We start from the raw sequence: 25835 nt of genomic DNA, 5'->3' as shown, positions 1-25835 counted from the left end.
AAGGCAGCTTCCACTCGTCTTATCAGTCACATTTGCAGCTTTTTAAATCGTCGTTATCACCCTATTTATCTTATTAAACCACTGTTGGGGCAGAGTGGTCAAGACCGGAGCTTGTGTGTGTGTGAATGTGTCCGAGGTCCAGTTCCTCCAACAGAGGGAGCTCCATGAATACGTTTGAAGCGCCTGCTGAGGTTTGTCACACCGTCTCCCCGGTTCGTCTTATCTTCCGTTCACTGCGCTTTGTGAAAAGGTGAGGCGACAGGCTGAGGATGGGATGTTTTGAATGCATTAATCAATGTCACTGTTTCAGGCACGTCCGCTTTGATGTGAAACAGACACTTGGAGAGTGTCGCCCATGCTGTGAAAAAAGGCTGATGTGCTGATGGAGAAGAAGCATCCCTTCGGGGATTTGCAAATTATGGGCCCTACATCTGTCTCCACACTCCTTTGTCCTGTCAAGAGGCTCAGATTATGAAATCTAAATTTTAAAGGCTGGGTGTGATGATCCTTTTCCTCTTGGGAATCGTTCAGCTTGAGCTTGGATTAAAACTTAACTCTGCTGACCACAGACTACACATTTACCTGCACCGTCCTCTATTTATTTCCATTTCTGTCCAGTTTGGAACCACTAATAAACCTCGGATTTGCCCTTTAACTGCTACCTGCGGGGTTTTCTGAATGTGCGACGATGTGCGTTATCGTGCGTGTGTAACTACATGCGTGGATTTGCTTTAATTCCCCAATAGTTTTCTGAGACAGGCTCGCTCAAGGCTAATTGCTGGATGTTTATTGGGAGTTTTGAAGGAGGCGCTTGAAGGAATTATCACCTGTAGGACAAATCTCTGCCAACAACACCCCAGCAAGTAGCAGCAATCCCTGTAGTGCACATTTACATAACATCTTAGACCGTGGGGAGGTTGTGTTAGGCAAATAAAGACAAGGTGATAGTGAGCCAAGGAAAGTAGTTTGACACCTTTTAGTCACTTAGGAAATGTTTAATGATGGTGCAGGAATGTGAATTTATACTGTGAGCAAATGCACGCCGTGAGTTTACATGTGTTTTTAAGGAGGTTGTTTAGCAGCTTCCTAATGTAAAGGACTGAACCACCTATAGTTATCATACATTTACAAAAGCAACCTCCATCTGCAGAGACAGGACCTGCTATAAGCTGCAGAAGGTTTTTTAATTAGACTCTATGTGCTTTCAGGGCTAAACTCTTTAAATCTACAACCTAAAGTAAAAAAGTCAGGTCAGATGTTTGCTGAATTTTTATAAGTCAGTGATTATTGGCTTCACATACTATGTCTGACATTTACACAGAGATCAAACTCTTTTGGTGATTCAGAACAAGGTTTTTTTATCATCTTTATTAAACTGTGAGTTCATCCAGAGCTCCGTCAGCTGTTGGTGCGTGAAAACGGTGCAAACTGCGTGCACCGGGAGCGTGAGGTGGGTGGGGTGGATGTATTTCTCCTCCTTAACGCGCTTGGCTGAGGTCGTTTATGTAAATGCGTGAATTTAATTTTCAAAAAGGCGGCCCTTCTCTTTGCCCAATGAAAATGAACCGCGGCTGACACCTGGTTATAAACCCAGGAAGAAACCCAAAGTCCTAATCAGAAATCTGTTGAAAAAACCCTCAGAAGCGCAGCAGGCACACTCGCGGAGAGACGGGCGCGATGACTTCCAGTAAGATCGAGATCCCCGGAGAGGTGAAGAGCGACCCCGCTGCTCTCATGGCATCCCTCCAGCTGATGCCCTCACCGGTGCCCAACCCGGAGATCAAGTACACTAAGGTCTGTTTCTCTCCACACCCCTCCGCCGGACACTTTACGCGCAACGACTCGGCTTCGACTCGCAGATGCGTCTAAAAACCAAAACTTAGAAATCAGTCGGAACAAAACTTTTTCTTTATTTTTTTTGCGTGTCAGCAGCTAAAGTTTCGGTATCGGACGTGTAGCTCACGCAGGACAGGAGCCGATAAAGTCAGAACAAAACAGTGTAACTTCCAGCACAGAGCCGATAAGCTGGTGATTGCGCGTTTTAAAGTCCCGGTGAGTTTTTGCTGCGTCCACGTGCTCAGCGCTGATCAATAAGTGAAAACAACTATGGATAACTCCGAGGTAAAATAGATTGAACAAAAGAAGCACATTAAATAGACAATTATATACATGTATATAATTGTCTATAATATTTTATAGTAGTGGCTTTTGTGCGTCTTCGGTTTAAAGCAGCTCGTAGTTGCTTCTCACATTTCATAAACCAGTGATTATAATAAATGTTGATTGTTGCATTTACATATAATTTACTTGCACTAATTATAAACATAAAATATAATTTAAGTAAACACTTAAGGGCGTGCCAGAGTTTGAGCGTATGTAAGTGAACGTAGAACCGTGTATTTCACACTAGACTATTAGCTACTGTCTTATAACATTTATTTCACATTGCACATGAAGTGCTGTTTTATTCAGGCCTACATATTTTGCCAGCAGAAGCCAACTCATGAACATTTTTCAACTGAAGCCCCCAAATAAAGGGATATGAAGAAAGTGGCCTATTTAAATGGATGTTTTACTAATTATAGTTCAAATCTTGCACGTTTGGAGCCAAATGTTTTATATGTTCATAATGTTTCACTCCTCTACTGTTTGTGGTTGTAAAGCTCTTAATTAAATGGAATTAAAACTGCTTTTAGCCTTATTAGACATCAGTGGATAAGACTGAAGCAAATTCAGTCAGTATCACTTCTCCCTGATGTTAAAATACTTTTTTCTGACATCAGTGAGAAAGTGTGACACCCTCAGGTTTGCCTGTTGCCAGTAATTTGAATCAGCCATTGTGTCATCATTATATAACACAAAGCTGTTTTGGGGAATACATTGTTTAGAATTTTTGTCAAAGAAAAAATGTGCTATCAGAGACGTTTTTGTAAAGCTCCACCGTCACCAGTGTGTGGGTGGGAGAAAAGGGGATGCAGAAACAGCTGGACGAGGGAGGATGAGTCATACAAAGAACTTTATTTTAGTCATGAAACAAATCATGTTGCAGATATGACTTGAAAAAAAATGTTTTTACTGAGATTTTAATAAAAAAAAGATCAGATGCCAAATGAAAAGTGTTTCAACATTTGGAAATAATTAGTTAATCTCACAATTTTATTTTATTATTTTAAATTTAATTAAAAAATCCTCCAAATGCAAGCCCGGCCCAAGAAGCAAATGTGGAGCCACATGTTGAGAACAGCCCTAAAAACTGGTTTGATAATGCTCCTGCAAGTTTGTTCATATCATGCAAATACTGAAGTAAATTTACATCCACGTCTACGTCCTTTCTTCTGGGATGTGGTGACTTCACTGTGAGGTCTCATTGCCAGTTTGGATGAAGCCTGGTGCAGCGTCGTTGAGTCTTTTAGCTGCAGAGCAAGTGTGTTTATGGTTGTGGATTAAAGTGCAAATACCAATGATAGCATCATACAGTGCTGTAATTGGTCTGTGTTAACGCACACCTCAGAGTTTTGAGTGCAAAGGGCACGGTGCTGCTGCACTGTTCATGCTGTATGGGCTCGTGTGGTGTGAGCTTTCTGTTCCTTTAAAGTGCAGGGTGTTAGGTAGAGGGGTGCACGCAACGGTGTACAAGAGGAAATTTAGGGAGCGACTTGGTGAATTAACCCCCAGGAATTTGGATCATCCAGTCCCTGATGGTTTGGTGGACACAGGGGGCAGAAAGGCCCTGATTTATGGGCACCCCTGGCGTGGGCTCTCCTCACACCCTGTTCTTGTTCTCCACCCCACTGACTGCAGGGGAACAGCCAACACTGGGAGCTCACTCTCCTTTAGGCCATGCGGATGGAGCTGCAGACTTTCCTCAGAAATTACTTTTATACATATGACATAAATATAAAAAATATTTTATGTTTTGCGATGCAAAGATTACACCCCAGTGACACTGGAAAAAAGATATATTTCATATATAGTTGTTGCTTCTGTAACAGGGAAGTGTGTGATTAAAAAGGTTGTTGCAGCGCAGGTTTGCCCCTTGTCCTTTTCACACAGTCATGAACTGCTCACCAGCAAAGCTATCTTCCTTCTTGTGTGCCTTATTAGTCTTGTTAATAGTTCATTGTTGCCCTCATAAGCAGAATTAGTAGCTTTTATACACATTTTTTGTTGTAGCTGAAGCCAGCAGGAGGAAAACTTTCTTCCTATCCCCTGCCCCCACATTTTTCCAACAGCTGGGTAACAAGACAGAAACGGTTTAAAGGTTGATAGGACCATGGAGGAAGTCATAAATAAAGGAGACATGATAGCTATTTATTGATGTTTTTCACTTGTGGCAGAGGTGGAGAAGAGAAACTGTGTTGTATGAATATTTACGAAGAAACCTTTCCTGCTCTTTTTAGTGGATGGTACTTCTGGCATTTGTGGTTTTTCACACGCTGCAGTGATAATGAGTTGTTAAACCAGACACTCAGTGGGACAAATTTAACAAGAATGGAACTAAAAGCGTGCTGCTTTGCTTTGAAAGAAGAGTCTATAAAGTGTAAGTACAAAGTCTGTAAAGTATCCAGAATTATCCACAAATAAGAGACTGAGCGCAGTTAGCCGACCGATAGGAATGTGCAAAAAATGTGTCCAGTTTGGTTTTAGTGTGGTCCTAATAGGGTAATAACAAAGAAAATAGTGCAACAAATAAAGAACTAACCAGGACCAGATTCAGGGACCAGATCCAGTTACAGATCTCGTAATCTAATCAACTGTCAACTGTAAATTTTCTTTGTTGCTTTGCTCATGGTGGCTTTAGTGCACTTTCTCCATAGGAACCTGTGCAGAACCTGTCTACTGAAGACTCATGTATTTGTAAAGCAGTCTACACAGAGACATCCACTCAGTTTGGCTCCATCAATCTGTCACTGATTGAGATAGTACAGATGGAGGCTTGGGGCTCCCCGATGCTAGGTGCTGTCCACCGGGGTGTAAATTATGACCCTCTCTCACTGTGTGGGTTAGTGGCCCTGCCTCGCCAGAGCCTGACCTGCAGTTCTGGAGTTTTTCACTTCAAAACCACCATCTTACTGTGATCAGGATCAAACACAGCCAAAGTTAGGGGATACTGTGCAACTAAATGATTTATCACAACGAGCACAGCGAGAATCCCCTCCCCTTTCAATGGCTTTGCTTACACAATCTCCCTATTTGCGCACACGGCCACACTGTTTCTAAAGCACATCTCTTTGATTGTGACAGGCTAAGTGTGCACCGCCATTAATATGTCCGTTGGTGTGAAATGCCTACTTGTGCAGCAAGTGTAAATTATCATCTTAGCAGACACGTCAACATCGTGTCCCCTGTCTCTTAATCACTGTTTAAGGAAGAGAGTGACAGCGAGGTTACCCTGTTACCTTCAGTCTGCAGCCCTCTTGACAAGGAACGTGTAAATCCTTATAGTGTCATTATGAAAAACACTTGGCTTCATAAATCTGTTGGAATAGGGGTTTTTTTTTTCTCCCGTAGCATGAATAGACAGACTTTTCTAGACATGTATTCGTCTGTGGTAAAGCATCACATTTTTTAAAAAATGACTTCCTCTTTGTCCACTGATCCCACAAGTGAAGCTGCAAAAAAATGTTTCTTTAAACATTCCCTTTCCCTGAGATTTAAAAAGGGCTGAATAACACTGGAAACCCATCAAGCCTCAGATGTTAAAAGGAAAAATAACACCAGCAGTGAGAGTAGAGGTCTGTTTTATCAATAATGCATGGAAATTCAGCTGCTGCCAGTAATAAATACATTTAGTGTAGTAAATAATTATCATAAATTAAACTCACTGGCCACTTTATTAGGTACACCTGGATAATCCAATGTTATATAACTGACACAAAGGTGATAATTCTAATACATGTTTGTTACTAAGCACATAGTGGGTGGTAGAGTCGTACTGGGGTGCATTATATTAGGAGGCGTTTCTAATAGTTTGGCCCCTTCATACATGTAACTATGGTGCCAAAACCTTATTCTATATAATTTATTAGATAGTATTTTAAGTCTGGTTGTTCAGTGATGCATCTGTTGGAGTTTTACTCTACTCAGATTAAAATTAGAGGCAAAGTTTTGTAATTCTTAGTGACTGATAAATTACTGATTTAACTAGCTACTGACTTAAAAATGTGTTTTTCTGCACAGAAACTGTGTCAAACAGTTGTTTTCAGCTGTAAAAAGTGAACCCTAAAATCCATCAGGGGTTTTAAAAACAGTATTAAGAAATTAGCACCACAAAAGGTTTTAATCTAAACTTTCTGGTTCTCCAGTGACGCGCACAGACTGCTGTGGGTTCTGGCTACCAGCAGCAGTGTATTAAACGAGTGAATCAGCTGAAAAAGTGATGAAGAAGTTGTTTGTAATTACATCCTTATGTCAAATTAAGCTTTCTCACATAACTTCTGAGTCAGGACGAACAACTTTAACCGCTTGCCCACACACACAGACGAGACAAAGACGTTTGCCAGTCAGTGACAGCGAGGTCGCCCTCGCCAAACCCAGGAGTGTAGGGTGGCATTGTCTGTGGGTGTGTGAATGAAAAACATGAAGACTCCATGATGTGAGACATGTGGAGAGGAGCAGGAGAAAAAACACCAGCTGGTCTCCACTTTCACATGCTCTCCGCTCACTTGTAACAGTAGTAATTATAAGACTTTTGAAACCCATCCAGCAGCAGAAAGGAAATCGAGGTCCTGTGATAGGGGAGGATATGAAATTTCCTGCGCAGACAAGCATTGCAGGTGCCCGGGTAGGACTCGTCTGGCTGTGGAATCTTGGCGTGTTGTGTATAAACACACACATGTATATATAAACCCTCACACACACTTATTCCCCCCCCCCACACACACACACACGCACACACACCAACTCACTCCACCTCTCATCCTCAACTTCCCCCTCGTCCCCCCTATCTGCTGTGTAGCATTACATATTCATTCAACCATTAGCATCTGAGCTGTGAGAAGAAGCAAAGAGCCAAACAGATGTTTGTTGGCAGCAGAAAGTATTTTTGGCGTTTCTTGCTTCCCGTTACAGTTCAGTCCTAAAAAAAAAAAAAAAAAGAATTATCACAAAGAAATCAGGCTGTGTTTTATTAACATGAAATGTGGGACATTTCTATTGTTGTATTTTACCAGCTGGAAGGCGAAGAAGTAATCTTTAGTATAAACTATATATGAATGTATGTAAAATATGTTGCAGTAGAAGCTCATGGTTAAGGTTTCTAAATTAACAAACAGGTGCAGATTTGGTGTTTGAAACATTAGTTTAAAAAAATCTACTAGAAAATGATGCAATTAATGTGTGCAGCTGCCCTGTGGCCAGTGTCTTACCTCTTAACTTATTTCATTAGTGTCAGCGACTCATATTACAGCTTTTATTGTCAGTTTTTTTATTTTCCTTAAATAAATGCAACAGCACAAATTGTTTAAACTTTAAAATGACACTGCAAGAGCCAAATATATGTATATATATACATTTTCTGAAGATGTCTTCATCTCTGCAGTCTCTGGATACCAGCTTAACTCTAAATACTCCCCTGGCAGCACTGATTTTTATAAACATGAAACCATGAAACATCATCAACCCCACAGGGAATGGGAAAGAAAACACCATTTGTCATTTGAAAATGTGCACTCTTGCACTTGTCTTTTCTTTCTTGTGTTCTTTGCCCCTCATCCAAATGATCCTAAAAGCAATTTTAAGAAACCTTGAGAGTTGATTTACAACTCGGGCCTGTCATCTTAATCAAGTCTCTCAATGGAACGAGACAAAAGTCTAACACCAGTCCGAGCCCAGAGAGAGGGCCGAGCCAAACGGCGGCTGACAGTTGTCCTTTTCTGGCTGTGATTTAGGTGGCGGTCTGCTCCACTGTTCTCGTGCTTCATCCGTTCTCCTTTAGCAGCGTCTTGTGAGAGGGGTTACGCCATGCATAAAGCTACCCCAGGTCTGCATTCTTGCTCGGACTGTTGAGGCTGTCAGGGGGCTCCTCTGATTTAGGACGCCCCACTTCAGTGGCCCCTATAAATTTAAAAGCTAATTCAGTGCTCTACAGGACTTTCTGTTTTTGTAGCTGGCCCTCTGCTCCTTATCGTTACTGACAATTTTATGAAGTGCTCTTAATGAGCAGCAGATTAAAGGTGGCCTCTGATGGAAGGCGCCTGAGAATACTAGGCTGGTAGAGAGAGAAGCCACTCTGGCCTGTGTCTGTCTCTGTGTGTGTTTAGGTGTGTGGGGGATGGTTTGGGGGTGACCAGTACAAAGGAACCGTAGAGGAATGAGTCTGTTAACGTATGGGTCTGTGGGATGGTACACACGGATACTGAGCACCTTAAATGTCTGCATGTGAGTTATTCATATGCAGACGTCCACATTATGAGCTGGTGAGCCGTGGGAATGAAGAGGAGGAGGCAGGCAGAATGATGTGTTTGCTGCGAGTCCAACGCTTTTCAGACTCCCTGGCATATTATACCAGCCTGAAAGTAAACACGGCTAACAGTTTACAGCCAGTTAAATAGTACTTAAAGCCAAGCGTTTATGGAGGTAAACATGTTGGAGGGTTTAGGGAGGCTTGGGCCAGTGGGATACTTGAACCCTGCTCTCACGTTTGCTCTCGGTGCATCTGAACTCCTCTCAAGTAGAAGGATGGCAAGAGCATATGTATACACAGAGGGATTTGTGCCAGCAGATGTTCTCCTTGCACTCTATCTATCAGACAGACTGACAGCCATTAAAAACAGTGTGTGAGTAGTCTGCCTAATGGATCTAAACATGCCAGCAAGGAGGAGGATTTGTTTCTACCTTAACTTGTGTCACATATATTTGCAGTTTCACATCACACCTCTTTATACTCGTTCCATCAGCTTATGGAGGAATTGTTTGTATTGCAGTGACATAATTCAGCTTTGTGTTTGAGTAAACATTTATTATTTTCCGTTTCGGTCTTCAAAGATGTTGAATATGTCCTGTTCGCCATCACAGGGCGGTTGTTTAATGGAAGACTTGCTTTAACGCATCACAGAAACTAAGCACGGCACGTGTTTTATGATCTCGTAAACGAGCAGTGATGTTGTGAAATGTGTGTCTGTGTGCTCGAGGGTGGCTGGGTGGGGGTCTGGTGTCTGATAGGGATTTATCTGCCCCCCCTGCCCCTCCACACCTTCTCTCCCCCCTTTGTCTGGATGTTGGAGCACTCCCCAGAGAGCAATGCTGGACAGACAGGAATCTCTGTCCAGATTTCCAGAGATTCTCCCATATCCCTTACACAAGAGCCTGGAAGTGCTGGGACTGCTGCCTGAGCCTGTTAGTTTTTCAAGTCTCAACTACAGACATGCTACTGCAGCCAACATGGTGTAATGAAATTATATCTGGACATAACATAAATATTTAAAATTGCAAAACGTAGTTATTATTTACTGTATCTCACACTCAAACTCACTATATTTGCAAATAGTACCTTTGCAGTCAAATCAAGTTAGTTTGGAATACGTTTAAATAAAAGGTCTTAATAACTTATATGTGAATTTAAAGTACTAAAAATAATAATTTTCTTTTGCAGATTTTCATCAACAATGAGTGGCAGGACTCCGTTAGTGGGAAGGTTTTCCCCGTCTACAACCCAGCTACTGGAGAGCAGATCTGTGAGGTTCAGGAAGCAGAGAAGGTAAACACTCTAGAGCACAACACTGTCTGCCTTTCAGTGCAAAGTAATTTTAGTGTGGCCTGTGGTCAGTGTAGTGCTATATATTATTTGTTATTTATGCATTATTATGTGGGTTTTCCAATAATGTTGTAGTTGGTTAATGTGGAGCAAACGTTAACTATCTAATATAATGATTGGGAATTTAAAGTAGCAGTGTAGCACTGACACCAAGCGTTTAAAAACATACAGTCCAAATTCAAACTGGATGCACCTGTAAAATTTAATGCAATTTACCACAGCAGCCCTGCCATGAATTCTACTTTTTTAAGGTGGAGTTGTACTGGAGGTTGGTATAGTAAAAGGTATTTCTGTGGTTTTGGCCCCTCAAACACCTCTTAATATAATGCAATCCAGTAGGACTCACTGACTACGACCTCAATATTAAACTAAATAAGAGAATGACCACAGTTTCAGTTTAGCACCGAAAAGACATAAATTCAAATCCACCAGACAGCCGGGTGCCTTCTTTGTGTTCTCACTTTGCATCCGTGCCTTTTTTCGTAGACCTATCAAATGTTTTGTGTGGAAAAATCCTAAATGATAAGAAAATGTTTGCTCAACTCGGGCTATTTTTACATGGTGCCATTGTAGAGCAAACTGAACACACTGAACACAGAATATGGTATGTGACTAAACACAGAAACAATCTCATATTGAACCATAGTCTTTAATTAAGTGAAGTCAAATATATAATAATACTTTCATTTGTGTTGAGTAGAATGTGGAGCAATATAAAGCAACATAAATTATAGTATGTTGAAATGAATGAAAACATTATTTTCTTTTTACTTAAGCTGAAAATCTAACTTTTAGTTAAAAAATAATTTAGGAAACAAACATGACAAGTGTTGTGGTCCTGTTCTTGGCATTCCTTTGAATGTCAAATACAAGATATTCTACTGGATGAATGACAAGACAAGTGCAAAAATGTATTTATATTTTTACTCTTTAAGGTTAGATAATTGGTCTGTTTCTCTCTTTGTTGTAGGCTGATGTTGATAAAGCGGTGCAGGCGGCTCGCCTCGCCTTTTCTTTGGGCTCCGTCTGGCGAAGGATGGACGCATCTGATAGGGGTCGTCTGCTGTCCAAACTGGCTGATCTGGTGGAGAGAGACAGTGTTTACCTAGCAGTAAGTTAAATGAATATATGCATTTCTCTAAATCAATCAATATAAACAAGGACATCATTTGTACCAGTAGCCATCAAAATGTACATTTCCTCCTTCGTCTGTAAAGGGACAGGGGAACTGTAACTGAAACTGGATCAGAAACATGTGACTTCTGAAATCCAGCTATTACCCAACATCATATTTGTAATTTATGTCATTACTTATGTCATCACTGTTTATTGCAGTGCATTGCACGATATCTCAACTATTATAGACCTATTTATTATTATTTTTCTCACTGAGTTTTTTATTTTTATATTTATGTTATTAGGTATTTCTGTTGCTGTGATTCTTTCTAGTTGTGGTTATTTCCTTTCCTTTTAGCCAGAGAGGATGTGTAACAACGCAGGAATAATAAAGTTGTTTTAATCTCTTGAATTGAATTGAACTTTTTTTTACCACAAGAATATAATAACAAGGCATATTTAGCTAATTTATGGACTTATTAATAACAGCACTGTAGCTGTATTGAAACTGTTTCCCTTTCCTTTCATTGTTATTAATGCATTTTATGCTTCCTGAAAAGCACTTTCAATTACTTAGCTTTAAAGAGGACATATAACTGTAAATTATGTGCTGTATTTATATTTTAGTGTTATCTTAGTCTCACATTACACCCATGGGATAGTGAAAAGGCTGGAACAGTATGGAATTATGTGAGGATCAGAAGGTTATAACATATTTCTCGAACGTCTCCCCCGTCTCTCTTTAGACTATTGAGTCATTGAACAGTGGGAAACCCTTCCTGACCACCCTGTTTGTGGACCTCCAAGCAACCATAAAGACACTGAGATACTTCGCTGGATATGCAGACAAGATCCACGGCACTTCTATTCCAATGGGTATGATCCTTCTTTGAGAACTATATCAGAACTATTACAAGCATTTTCCTGAAAGTACTGTCTAGATGCCCCTTTAGTCACTCTACTCCTGTCTTGGCTGTATGGGTCAGGTCTCTGAAAGGTGAACTATCACCCCAGTCTCAAGTCTCATACGCTCTTGGATCTTGAGTTCCCAACTTTCCTGTCTGTCACAGTGAAGAACTCATATTCTTTTTTCTCCATCGAGCCACTTTTTATGTTACAAAAGCTGCTAAGATGCTTTTCCCATGTCTGCAGATGACTTCTGAAGTTCTTGGTTCGCTAGTACTCAGTTTGGCTGGATGGACAAGTATTATGATTGAGACTACTGTTCTTCTGGGAACGTTCAAAACTTTTCAAAACTTTAGAAATATTTTTATACCCTTTTCCTGACCACAAAATGTTATTGTGGCGTTCTACAGAGAGCCCTTTGGACTACATGGCTTGATTTTTATTCTTAAATTATTATTATTATTATTTATTCCATGTTTTGTTTAATTCACATATCTCAAGAAAACGTTAAACAAACAAAATACACCTACAATTTACTATCTGAGAGTAATGAACCAAAACAGTAATAATTCATTAGTTGTTTAAATTAAAATTTATACAGTTTATCTATATAGCACCAGTTCACAAGGGTCAGGGTGGGCGGCCATTTGGCTCGACCAGTTGGGGTGAGTGGAAAGTGGAGAGAGAAAAGAAGAGCAGCAGGAAACAGCAGACAATACATTGAGCATTGAAGTAGTGGGCCTTTAAACTTAATAGGATTTTAAATTAAACTAGTTTTTATGAAAACAAACATGTGAGAAGACTTTGAATCATTAAACTTAAAATTTGTAGAACTGATTGGCGGAATCATCTCCAATTTTTACTATTATAAAAACATCACAGTCAGTGGCCTTTGGTGTACTTAAAGCAGTGAAAATAAAAAGAATGCTAATGCACAGCAAAGTAAGCTATCAAATTGGTGATCAGTTCAAATACTAACATTTATTGTCCTGAGGAGGCTGCCGCCAGTGTCTCCCTTCCGAGGCAATTGAATCTGGGGGTGGAAGAGGGGAGAGTTGGCTGTCTGCTTCAACAGGAAGCACACAAAAGAAAAAAAGAATAAGAGCGAGGACATGGGAAACCTCCTGATACCACTGTATTGTCCCTCTCAAAGCTTCTCTTGTACACTGCTGCCAAACCAACCACGGTGAGCATTTTCCCAGGGCTTTGGTTTAAACTTTATTCCTCTAGTAGAAAATAAACAAGGGTATTCCTGTAGCCTGTAATGTAAGGCTGTCAGTCATCATATTTGTTTACCTGTCTGGATGAGGACCAGGACATCTATCATCAACAACCCCTTGGCACCTATTTATCTTTCTTATTATGCCAAGATTATGGTGTTAAAGGTATATCATACACAGTGTATAATGAATGGGGTGTGTCATTATGTGGATCACCTTTGGCTACACATTTTGGTATAGTTTACATTGCTTGTTCCAAATTGAAATATAAGTCATTTGCAGGCGTCATACTTTCAAACAAACCTTGCAGATACTTGAGTTCTGCCTGAAAACCTCATGTCTAATAGGTTTATAGTTTCATTCTGCAAACAATAACAGTTTTGAAAGACCCAACATCCACTTTGGAATTAAGGAAAGAGGTTGACATATGAGAACCTTAACTGTATTTCATCCTGCAGTTCTGTGTCCATTGACATACTTTCTCTGTGTCCCGTTAAAAATGACTATCTAACTTGCCATCAACATGTATCATTCCAGCGCAAATGTAGCATAAAGCAATACTTCATCAGTTGACATGCAATTTATATTCGCATTTCTCAATATCAATTGTTTTTGTGGATGATGAACAAGCATGGCACACCCTCAGTAAGTACCTCCTTTTACTCAAGTAATGCAAGAGGAATGAGCAAACCTTTCCAGCATAACACCCATCTCTATGACCTAAAACAGTTACACACATGCCTGTGCTGTTGGAGGCTCGAAATGAAATATAATCTCTCACCAGGGTAAAGTAACAAGGAATGTTGCGTGTGGATTCATTTACAAATTAACATTTAGAGTCAACAACACAGGGGGGTATCAGGTGGTGACATATTTCATGTGTGTAAGACATTTTTTTCTAACTTTAAGCAGCTAAAACCATGAATAACCATGTTTTTCCTCTATCTGAATGTGTGTGTGCGTGTCTGCATGTGTGTTCCTTCACAGATGGAGAGTATCTGACATTTACCAGATATGAGCCTATTGGAGTTTGTGGACAAATTATCCCAGTGAGTATAAGACTTTCTTCTATAAGTGACTTGTGATGGATATAAATGGATACAAGTGGACATAAAAGCATGAATTGGCTGAGTTTAAAAGGGATGTTGTTGGTTGTTAGTCTTGTCTGTTCTGTGTTCAGTGGTCAGTGTTTATTCGAGTAAATCCTGCTGGTAAATCCCCAAAAGACCTGTGGCACTGAGTTTGAGTAATAGAGAACAAGAAGTGAGAAGCAGAAGAGGGAGCTAAGGGATTTAACTTAGTGATTTTAAAGAAAGGCGAATGGTGAGAAAGGAGGAAAAGATCAAGGAGAGAGAGACACTGTTCATTGTGCAAGAGTGCAGAAAGCGTGTGGTTCTGTGTTGAGCCCCATGGGCTCCTGCGTAAAGCAGAAATAACACAGGCCTGTGTGTTGTACAGTGATATGGGTCTATTGCACATGTGTTGCAATTTCCCGGCTTTCTCAGAATACTGTGGGAAGAGAAAATACTGTACAAGTGCCGAGAGCATTTTCTCACTTGACTATGTTTAGACAGAGTGAAAATGAGAGTAAGTGACTTAAGAGCGATGAGTTATTGAACTTGACTTGTGACCACCCAGTGTGTCAGTCAGATGCATGATGACTTTTTACGACGTGTGTGTGTGTGTGTGTGTGCGTGTGTGTGTACAGTGGAACTTCCCTCTGATGATGACAGCATGGAAGCTGGGCCCGGCACTCGCGTGTGGAAACACTGTCATCCTCAAACCTGCTGAGCAGACACCACTCACCTGCCTCTACATGGCAACTCTCATCAAGGAGGTAAATGACAGAAGAAGCACAGTTACGATATGTTCACAAGGCATTTTGCCAACATTTTATTTAGACAGTCCAGCGTAAATATGCCACACACTGCCTCAGAATCACTTACAGGTTTCAGTTTGCCAAGAACTCTGTGTTCACTGGGAATTTGGCCTGCGCTTTATTTGGATAGTCCAAAGTTAACGTAACTGTAAGGTGACAAAAAACCGATGCTTAATGAAATGCCATTTGTCTAGCTAGTGCATCTTTTCATAGACTGTAATCTGTAATTTTCTCATTCGACATCGACTAATTCTGTAGCTTTCAGCAGTAGATCTCTCCTCACTGGTGACTGAGTGCACTGTTGTGAGCTCAGTCATATACAATGCATTACTTCCTCATTAACAGCTTATTTAAAAACTTCAAAGGCCACAGAAACAATCACATTTACAGCCTATGTATGAATGAAAAGTTTTCACATCAGAAAGTCAGGGATTGTGGGAATTTCTGACATTGACTCACCATTTGTGAGTAGAAGTACAAACAACAAATGTGTTGGCACAATGGCTGCAAATGTAACATCACAGTTAAATCAGTTAGATACCATCACAGTTAACACTAATACAGTTTTTAATTTGTAATTAGCAAACAAAGATCAGTAAAATAGGACATATTAATAAGGGAAATCGGAACGGAACGACACAGCGTCTCATGTCGAGAAGTCAGTGCTGTACAAATCTCAGAGTCCCTGTCCTCGCTGCCTTTTTCTGGCCTCGCCTCTTTTTGGAGACTATCTGACTGAGTCTGCCTTCTTCTTTTTGATGTTGTCTCTGTTCTCTGCTGGCAGGGAGGTTGGGTTGGGTCCGGATTCCCCCACATTGCCTGTGGTTTTGCTTGGCTCTGTTGTCATCTCCGCTAAAGCTTGTTTCCTCTCATATTGTTTTGACAGGCCGGCTTTCCACCAGGAGTCGTCAATATTTTGCCAGGATTCGGGCCAACGGCAGGAGCTGCAATTGCTTCGCACATGGGCATAGACAAAGTGGCTTTCACAGGATCAACCAAGGTACTTTTCTCTTTTGCAAAGTGGCGCAGATCACCAGCTGCTTACTGCTTGATTTTGTCAGTGACCAACATGTGCAGAGCATAAGAGCAAGCTAGGTTATTAGGCGACGTTGTGTGTCTGTATTGAAGTCTAACTGACAAACAAATGGGGACTTACATAAGCTGCATACCCTGTAATTACTCCTCATGGCAGGGCGGTCTGATTTTATCTCACACACATGCACATATTTGTGCTGAGTATACAAACACATCGCTCTGAAAACATTGTTTTTCCTCTGCTGTCTCTGAGGTTTTAATGTGTCACCACAGTGCTTTTCAGTGCATCCACTATCTGGACACAGGATCAACCCCTGCAACAGTTAATAGAAACCTAAATCCTCAAGGACACACCATGTTAGGTGCTGAGAGCTCAAAGGTGTCGCGCTTTGAACGCATTCTTCCGGCCAGAGCAGTGAACCAGAGTGACAGCAGATTCCTTTTTTGCAGATCATTTATAAACATCTGTTATTTCTAACTGCAAACTAATAGCACTGGTATAACCTTTTAGAGCAAACTCAGTGTATGTTTTGATGAGACCAGCCTGTATTTCACATGTATCTTTGGTAAATGAGCCAGGTCTGTGTAATGTTTAGAGTAGTCCTGTAGTTTATGGAGACTCTGGTGGTGTGTTGGAGAAGCAGTGTGTAAATCTGTTGTGAGCGGCGTCCAATAAGCATACACAAATATAAACATCATAGAGACAGACACTTCAACAAAATCTAAATTTGATGTATTGTGAGCAATATTTATCCTAACTTATAAACGGAAAAAAGCATTATCTTTTTGTGTACTACTGTTTGCGTCATCAGTTTATTGCATCATTTATAAAGCAAGGCAGGAAACATCTCCAGTGTCTCGTACAACACATGCTCATAACATAATTCATTTGTAAATATATGTGAATGAATAATTTTAATCTGTGCTTGCTCTGGTTTAGAAACTGCAGCATCTGATGGTTTGTTCTTAATTAAAAGTTTCAAGACTTTTCCATAACAACTATAAGGTTTATATTCTTTAAATGAAAAGACTTAACAACTAAAAATAATAACATAATTTGCATCACATAAAACTCTGGCTCTTGGTAGTATTTTTTATAACCAATACTTTGGCACCAGTTAGCATCTCTTAGCATTGCAATCTAAAATGATGAGCATGATAAATATTAGATGCTTCCTACGTAGCATTGTAATTGTCGGACTACTAGCATTAACATCAACCATTTAGCTCAAACTGGTCTGTGCCCAAGTGGCTAGAATGGTTGTAGAGACTTGTTAGTATTGTTATTTTAACCACTGGATAATAATGATAATAATAATAATGACAATGACAATGACATACTTTATTGATTCCCTTGGGGAAATTGTAGTATATAATATATAATATCCCATCTGCTTTTTATTTTTTATTATTAACAATTAGTCAAGAGACTAAATGAATGCATGTTTTCTGTTTTACATACTTTAATATCTGTGTATTCAGAACTTGATTGGAGGTCTGGGCATTGAATTAGCTTAAACATCCAGAACATGGATATATTTAAGAGAACTTGATACTGTTTTAAAGCATGGTGCCCAGTCATTCCTATGAAAGTTGCCCTGTGCCACACATATGAAAATGATCTTCATTATTTTGGATAATTGTTCCTACCCCCATTAAAGTGGGTTTTTAACTGTGGGCTTCCTGGTGGATGTGTGAAGTGGTCTTGATTTTTCTTGTGTTAGATGAAAGGGTAGCATGTTAAACTGGAGACAGATTGTGTCTAAGGGAGGGGTTTCCATGCGTGCATGTATAACTGGCCTCACGTCCCTCATATCCTCCCGGACATCATTGTCCTCAAATGAGCGTCCTTTGTCCTGCTAATGAAGGTACATAGCAGATTCTGGTCCTGAGGTGTTGCTCCAGTGAAGTGTATTGCATTGCTGTTCTTGTGTTTTGTTGTCCGGTCTTCCGGGTTGACCAGTCTTGGCGTTAGTGTGTTCATGGGTTTGAAAGGAACAGGTATGTGGTATTTCTAAAAATCCTTTGGAGTCTCTCAGACACAACAGCCATTTAAGGAATTAGGTTCTTCCGTTGGCCCTAAGTCACAGGCTGTTATGTTCTGCTGGATCAGGTCTCTACCTTGTTAAAGGTCCAATCAGGGTATCCACAGCCTTCAGAGGTGTCCTCAGATCACTTTTTGGCTTTCACCTTATGGTTTAAAGTGCTGATGACTCCAAGCATAAGTTGCAACTGGTCAGTCCCCATAATACCTGCATAGTCCAGAAAAGCCAAACGACTGTCTCTAGTGTCGCCCTGGTGAACTCAATGTTAGTGTCCACTGCATTTATGTGGTTTTTAAAGGCCTGTACTTCTTGGATCTTGATCATTAACCAACTGTTGGGGATGACTCAACTCCAGATTACGATAATAAAGAGACAGGATTTGTGTCACAAATATTATCCACCACTTCCACTTCTCTATGTCAAAAATGTTTTGTGGGCCACTGTGTGTCTCATGATGAACATCAAAGTTGCAGTATTGTGGTTTGGCAATCGGTGCTTGGTTTACAACCTAGCACCAATCAAAGAAAATCACCAGCCTTATTCTTTACCCTGTAACATTTTATACTTATTAACAACTTCCAAGTTCAAAAACACAACATAAGCTGAAATATGGTGACATATGAAAACACGGAAATGTTTATACTTATAGCACAGTACAAGTTGTATAGTACATATCTCTCATATCTTATATCCAATGTATGAACAGTTATGTCTGTACAATCTTCCAGTGCAGTAACATAAATCATATATTTTCCTGTTATCAGTCTCTTTCTCACACACACCCAATCGGTGCACTGGAGCTCACATAAACACCCCTTCCAACACAAACATCTTCTTTGTTTTATCATTTCGCCTCAATTGAACATTTCCTTTGTGAGTGGCCCAGTTCTTTATTGGTTTTCCTGTTGTTTCATGTGATCTGGAGTCAATTACTAAGAGAATGAGCCAGTGGTGTAAGAGCTTGCTGATGCCCAGACAGTGAGTCACCGCATTGTAGTAGCAGTGGCGAGAGATATTACCCAGCACCGCATCTCCTCACAGAGTAGTGGGTGGTGTAGCTACAGGTGGATTTTGGGACCACAGCTCATCTTCGTACTGACTCACAAGTGGCTGTGACTCCTCACGGAGGACTCTAGCAGCCCACTGTGTTTCGTTTGAATGAACACACGCTAGCCTCCCTTTAGTCATCCCCTTCGCGTTTCTGATCAAAGACAGACAAAACACATGAGAAATAATGAAACCAAGGCAGTGTTGTTTGATTCACTTCTATTGTATTGTGTTCTATTATGTCCTGGTAACTTAAAGCGACTCAGAGACTAGAGAAGATAGTGACAGAGACTTTTTCCATGTTGTAGGTGGGGAGTTTCTTCAGTAAGACACTGAAGAGGGTATTTTTACACTTCATCCTGTCAGATCTCATGGAAAATGAAACAAGTCGAATGAGTAACAGGAGGATGAATAGTTGTTTAGGGGGTAGAGCTGTCATGGAGGAGTGCAGGGATTCACAGGCTTTTTATATGTGGACTTCATGTGATATTTCATGATGATGATAAAGAATATCCCTCAAAGCAGCCAATTCATTCTACTTTACTATTCCCTATGTACTAAGTCTCAATATTGTGTTTCCTTAAATTCCCTGCGGGTGAAATATCTTTGTTACCAGTGGAGCTGTACGTTTTTTTTTTTCTTCTTCACAGCAGAAAAAATATCTTCACATGTGGCACTTCTTGTTATTGTATCACTTAATACAAAGCCTTTGTACAAAATGAGCATTTTCTCATTATCCAACAAGTTATCATAGCATAAAACCAGTATGGGGCTCTGGCTCTGCATGATCTGTCCTATTCCTTTTTTGTCAACTTTAGATTTGATGTTAGAAGGTTTTTGTTACATTCAGGCGACACTATTCCTCCCTGCTTGCTGTCTTTGTGCTGAACTGAGCTCAACAACTGCTTCTATCTAACAAGATAAATAAGTTTCATGAACCAAAAAATACAAAAAAAAATCTTAAACTCTTTTTAGTGTTGCCCTCCTCCTACTTTCTTCTTTCTTTGATTAATTATTTATTTCCTTCCAGTATTAACATCTCATTGTTAATATAAGCACACACACATTTTTCCATTATATGTTTGTGTTTTTGCTTTTTTTGTTCTTGTACGTTTTCCACTAGAAAAACTGAAGCAACCGATCTGTAATAATTCAAGTGCTTCTATAAAAATACAAATGACAAGAAGCTAAACATTGCAAAACAACAATGTATGGTCTCTTGAGAAACATTTTTTCCAAAAGTCTTATCAAGGAATGCTGTTCTTTAAAACATTATTTATTAGTCATCATTTTGGTTGTATGATATCATCGCTCTTGATAAGAAGTAATGTGGAAATAGGAGTGACAGGAAGATAAGTAAAGTCCACAGAAAATCCCTCGTCGTTTTCCACATTGACACACTTCATACCAAACAATCCCTCTTCCTCTCAGTCAGTCAGATGATAGGACACCACCCACACAACCACCCTTTTCCTGCCCATCATTACACATCACATGCTGTTCCCGGCTGAAACATGATTTTATTTTTGTGTTGTTGTTTCCAAAAACCTGTAATAGATATCCATTCTGTGTGTTTTCAGAACTCATGTTTCAGCTGGCCTACCGGTGTATTCCCTGTTTGGGGCTAACCAACCCTCTTTAAGCTATTTAATGGCTCCAGCTGATTTACTGATCTGGCTGTGGGCCTGCATCTCTGTGAGTAAACCTCAGATCTTTGTCCTCTGCTAGGTCGGCAAGTTGATCCAAGAAGCAGCTGGGAAGAGTAACCTGAAGAGAGTAACGCTGGAGCTTGGAGGAAAGAATCCTAACATCATATTTGCAGATGCTGATAGTAAGTTTTCGAGTAATGTTTTATTCATTGCACTGTTTAGCCAGCGCTGTAAGTGGTCTGCCACTATCACTAGCAGGTTCCAAGTGTAGTTATATGTCCAATTCCCAGGCCTTACAGTCTGTGGATAAACACACACACTGACAGAGAACTCAAAAAAGTGCTATGAAAACCTGTGGATGAATGGGTTTCATATAAATTCTATGAGGCTCACCAAACGGGGGGTACCGAGGCTTTCAAATGCTTTAAGCAGCCGTGAGTGGGGCTCCCTTTGGCCTGTAAATCAGGAGAATGGACTCTGAGTCAGTCGGGTGCTTCAGCCGAGACCCATAAATCACAGGGGTCCATTAACCCTTCGTGGGCAACAGCAGAGTCCTGTCTCTCAGGTGTCATGTATCAGATGTGCACAGGATAGCTCCAATAAATATCGAGGCAAATTTTGTAACAGTACACGACACACATAACTTTTTTAAGCTGATAAAGTTTTTATGTGTTTATGTAGTTATGGTAGCTAAAGGTAAAACTGAAATTTAAAGTGTCTCAGACTGCTGCAGAGCACATTTTAAACGAATATGTAGTTTTATGTAGCTGCTGATAAACTAAAATCTTCTTTCCACAGTGAATCTGGCTGTAGAACAGGCCCACCAGGGGGTATTTTTCAACGCAGGCCAGTGCTGCACGGCAGGCTCTCGCATCTTTGTGGAGGAGCCCATATATGACGAGTTTGTTCGGAAGAGTGTGGAGAGAGCCAAGAGGAGGATAGTCGGCAGTCCTTTTGATCCCACTACTGAGCAGGGTCCACAGGTGAGTGAGGTCAACATATGAGTCACTACATGAAACTACAGGATTGTTTAACTGTTCAGCACGAATTCAGTTTTCTTTTTACCACTTTCTGTGTTTCACATTTTCTTTCATTTTGAAAACGTTTCATTTTATCTCTTCTTATCTCCTCGGCCCTAACTTCTCATATCCTGTCCTCATGTCTTCCACCTCCGCAGATTAGTCGGGAGCAGCAGAATAGCGTGTTGGAGTACATCCAGAGTGGCATCAGTGAAGGAGCCAAGCTGGAGTGTGGAGGCAAAGCTTTGGGTTTGAAAGGGTTTTTCATTGAACCCACAGTTTTCTCTAATGTGAGGGATGACATGCGCATCGCAAGAGAGGAGGTACGAAGATGATGAACAAATATCAGGCCTCCACAACTAATGCATGCAAACATGTATGAAAAGCAGTCAAAGTCAAACTTTTAAGTCAAAAATTCAAAAATATTTTATTTACAGAGCATTTACACAGTTGAGTTAAAGTATTGAGTAGAATAAGATGGAAATAAAAATGATGATGATGTTTATTATTAATACTGCATACAGTGTAACATAATGTGTGAGATGACATGGTAATTAAATACTGATATGCTCCATATATACAGTAAACAAGGAAAATAAATTAGTAACCGTTCTTATCTATTTACAGATTTTTGGACCAGTCCAGATGATCATGAAGTTCAAAAATATCGAGGAAGTAATAGAGAGAGCCAACAACACAGAATATGGTTTGGTTGCAGCTGTATTCACCAACGACATCAACAAAGCCATGACCATATCCACAGCCATGCAGGCTGGAACTGTCTGGTAAGTTTCATCTGCTGCCTTTGTTTAGCTGCAATCAGTAATATTTTTCATATGGGAAGTATCAAACCTTTCTGACTCTGGCATCTCGAAACTGTAAACTGGCAAAGTGCCACTTTACTATCATTACACAAGCCGCAAAGAAATGTTTTCCTTCCCTTTTTTGACTTTTTTCCCCTCATGCCCGGCACTCAGGATGTAAAACGTTCAGAAACAGCTCCACAGTCAAGACAACAGAGACTGTAAAAGCAAATTGACACCCTAATTTCATAATTTGTATGAATGAAATGGACATAAAAATGTTGCTGCTCAAGTTCTCCTACAATTGTTTCGTTTCTTTTGTAATTACATGCAGATGGTTACGAGTAGGGGTAGAAGGATAACAAACATACATGTGCCAGGAATTTTTCACCACTCGCCACGCTTGACTGTAATCCTCTGCTAGCTGCAAAAACATTTCTCAACCTTGTCCTTCATCCTTGATGCCGCCCCAATCACCATCCGACTTCTCTTCCTCTGTTGGGGATTTAGTTTGAAACTTTGAAAAGAACCAAACCACTTTTTTACCGTAATTTCACCCTTGACACGTTGAGTTCTTCCTTGCTGCTGTTGACCGCCTAGCTATGTCAAGTGACCTTTTCTCATAATGTGAAGACATTTCCGATTGACCACAGACAACCAGCTGTGTCTACAGATGTCATCTCATCTCATAGATATGTGGTGATGTCTCAAGGAATTCACTTTAGTCTATTCAGTATTTAAAAATGTCGCTGTTTGCTTTCCCCTCACACGGATCAGCTGTGTGATTATAGATCACTACAGATGCCACATATGCAGAACAGCATCACTGTAAATACAGTCACTGCTTAATATGCTTATATCATTTATGTTGCAAATAGAAATCTATAATATTAATCTATAATAAAAAAAAACATTAAAAAGCTTTTCAAAATATAAACATATACTATACCTTCATTTATCCTCTAATTATTTAAGCACATTTTTCAGAATACTGTACTTTAAATTACATTTTCTTTAATGTTTTAAATAGGTTCAAATAGTTAAATGTTACAGTTAGTGTCCTCTGTGTTAGTGGTTTCTGTAAATGAATTCTTAAATTCTCAGTCATGCTGCTTCCTTCAGTTTTCTCTCTCCCAAAGTTCCTTCACTTTACTTTGCTGTGCTTTTTCCTCACTCATCATGTTCTCTTCGTAGCTTGTGTTCACTAGTTTGTTCCCAGGCAAAATTCACAAATAAAAAACGTGACAACTTCTTTTGTGTTCACTATAAATCAAAATGAAATTATTATGAAATTATTAATTAATCCTTCAACTCCAGAAGGAGTAAAAAATAGCAGTTATAATGGCAATGCATGTGTTTTCATACCACTGTTTTTAATAAAGTCATGCACCATTTTACAAGACAAAACCACAGCAGTCAAATGCACAAGAGTGATCAATGCTTTGTATATTTCTCAGGATAAACTGCTTCAACGCTCTGAGCACACAGTGTCCATTTGGAGGATATAAAATGTCTGGCAATGGCCGTGAAATGTGAGTATGGTTTGGTCGTCTGCCCGCTGAATACACACAAATTAACCACAATATTACTAATACTGACTTTGTTTTGAAAATCCATTTTCCAGAATTACTTAACATCATATAAATCTTCATCTAAGAGGATATTGCAATATTTCTGCACTGTCTACGCTACATTTTAACTTTGCTGTCAGTGTGGGAGCTTAAAGAAAAATCAGCACCGTAGTTACTCTTTCCTGTTGTCTGTTTTCAGGGGAGAGAACAGCTTGAAGGAGTACACAGAGGTGAAGACCATCACGATGAAGATGGTCGCCAAGAACTCTTAAGACAGCCACACCTTTTTTTGGGGGGAGAGGAGGTAGCGACATCCTCACCATCGACCCACCTCTTGTTGGTCCGGCTACGGAGGCGACACCGCATTAACCGTCACATCTGATGTTTCCATGGTAACTACAGGCTGTGCCCCTCAGGCCCTCCGTCAACGCTGCCTTGCTCGCCATGGACAGTCAGCCAATCCCTGCCCAGCTATCTCCGCCCGCCTTGAATTTGTGGACTGTCTCCAGTCTAACTGACAACCACTGAACAACCCCTATACTGTATACCTCCTCCACTAACTACACTAAAGCACTCACAGAGGCGACGGGGGAGGCTGTGTTGACTGCAAACCCCAATAACAAGCCCCCCTCCCAGCCGCTCCACCCTGATCCTCACCCCCTCCACCCCCAAATGCTGGATGCTCAGAGACTCAGTTGCCGCACTTGCAAACAACCCTTAACTAGCAACTTGTCGTGTGTCGGGAGGCAGTTTTTCTTTGTACTGTGCGGTAGGATCGTCAAAAACCTCATGTGTCTACTTTTGGTTTTTTATGGAAGCATGTCAGCTCATTCAAGACCACTGATGTTTTCAGCCTCAGATATGTATGGATGAAATGTTAATTCTTAATTAAAATTGATTTCTAATTGTCTTTGTTTATATTTTAGCTCATTTGACTTAACACTGTATCTCAACCTTTGACTGATGTAAACATGAAAAGTTTTAACCTCTTAAAAGCATTTTATTCTCACCTGCTAAAAGAGGAATAGATGTATTTTAAACATTGTGTAACTGATCTCCATTGATGTCCATCTATGTTTATGTTTATACAATCGTATGTTATAAAATTATAAATTGACTGTAGTTTTTTTTTTTTCAGTAAAAACATTTTTTCCTGGAAAGCGTTTTTTCCTGAGTGTTTATTACATTATTTCAACTCAGTATCTATCTCTGCTGCTCAAGACGTCACACAATTTACAGTTTTAATCAAATTCTGTGACTGAACAAGAACAAATTAAACAAATATTAATAATAATTCATTATTTTTATTATTTGTATTTGAAAATGCTTGTACTGATGGGTCTCATTTGTAAATAATCTTACCCAAAGAGATAATTTTATTGAAATATATGCACACAATACACACACACAGTGAGAAAATAGACTTGAATAGAGAAGTGACAGTTTACCTCCTGGCTACTGAGGAGACTGAAGAATCAAATGTAAAAGTTTTATTTATTTTTTAAATTCTGTCAGCTCCACCTACTGGGCAGGTAGACCCATGACTGATACAACACGAAGGACCTTTTGACATTTACACTTGCATTAGTCATTGGGCAGATGCTTTTATCCAAAGTGACTAACGAGGTACAAGGCAAAGGCAGAGTAAGTGTAAGGACTCCTACTGGAGGTAGGGTACAGCCAGGGTTACACACACACACACACACACACACACACACACACACACACACACACACACCCTGTTCTCTTGTATAAAGGGCAGCTTCATACAGGACAGGGTGATATTAATGC

The 25835-nt window shown here is 40.1% G+C and overlaps 1 protein-coding gene across 1 annotated transcript; it reads left to right on the top strand.

Moving 5' to 3' along the window:
• Nucleotides 1–1554: 1554 nt before the first annotated feature.
• On the top strand, nt 1555–25209 carry aldh1a2 (aldehyde dehydrogenase 1 family, member A2). Its single transcript, XM_026378802.1, has 13 exons — nt 1555–1794; nt 9593–9697; nt 10725–10865; nt 11617–11746; nt 13984–14045; nt 14705–14833; nt 15762–15875; nt 20731–20833; nt 21450–21634; nt 21829–21993; nt 22298–22455; nt 23931–24005; nt 24244–25209. The coding sequence occupies exons 1-13, from the start codon at nt 1678–1680 to the stop codon at nt 24314–24316; spliced, it is 1557 nt and encodes a 518-aa protein (XP_026234587.1). The 5' UTR covers nt 1555–1677; the 3' UTR covers nt 24317–25209.
• The last annotated feature ends 626 nt before the right edge of the window (nt 25210–25835 follow it).

Source organism: Anabas testudineus, chromosome 3 (genome assembly GCF_900324465.2).
Source record: "Anabas testudineus chromosome 3, fAnaTes1.2, whole genome shotgun sequence".
NCBI lineage: Eukaryota > Metazoa > Chordata > Actinopteri > Anabantiformes > Anabantidae > Anabas > Anabas testudineus.
The sequence above is the reverse complement of the archived record's forward strand: the minus strand, read 5'-3'. Positions and strand labels throughout refer to the sequence as shown.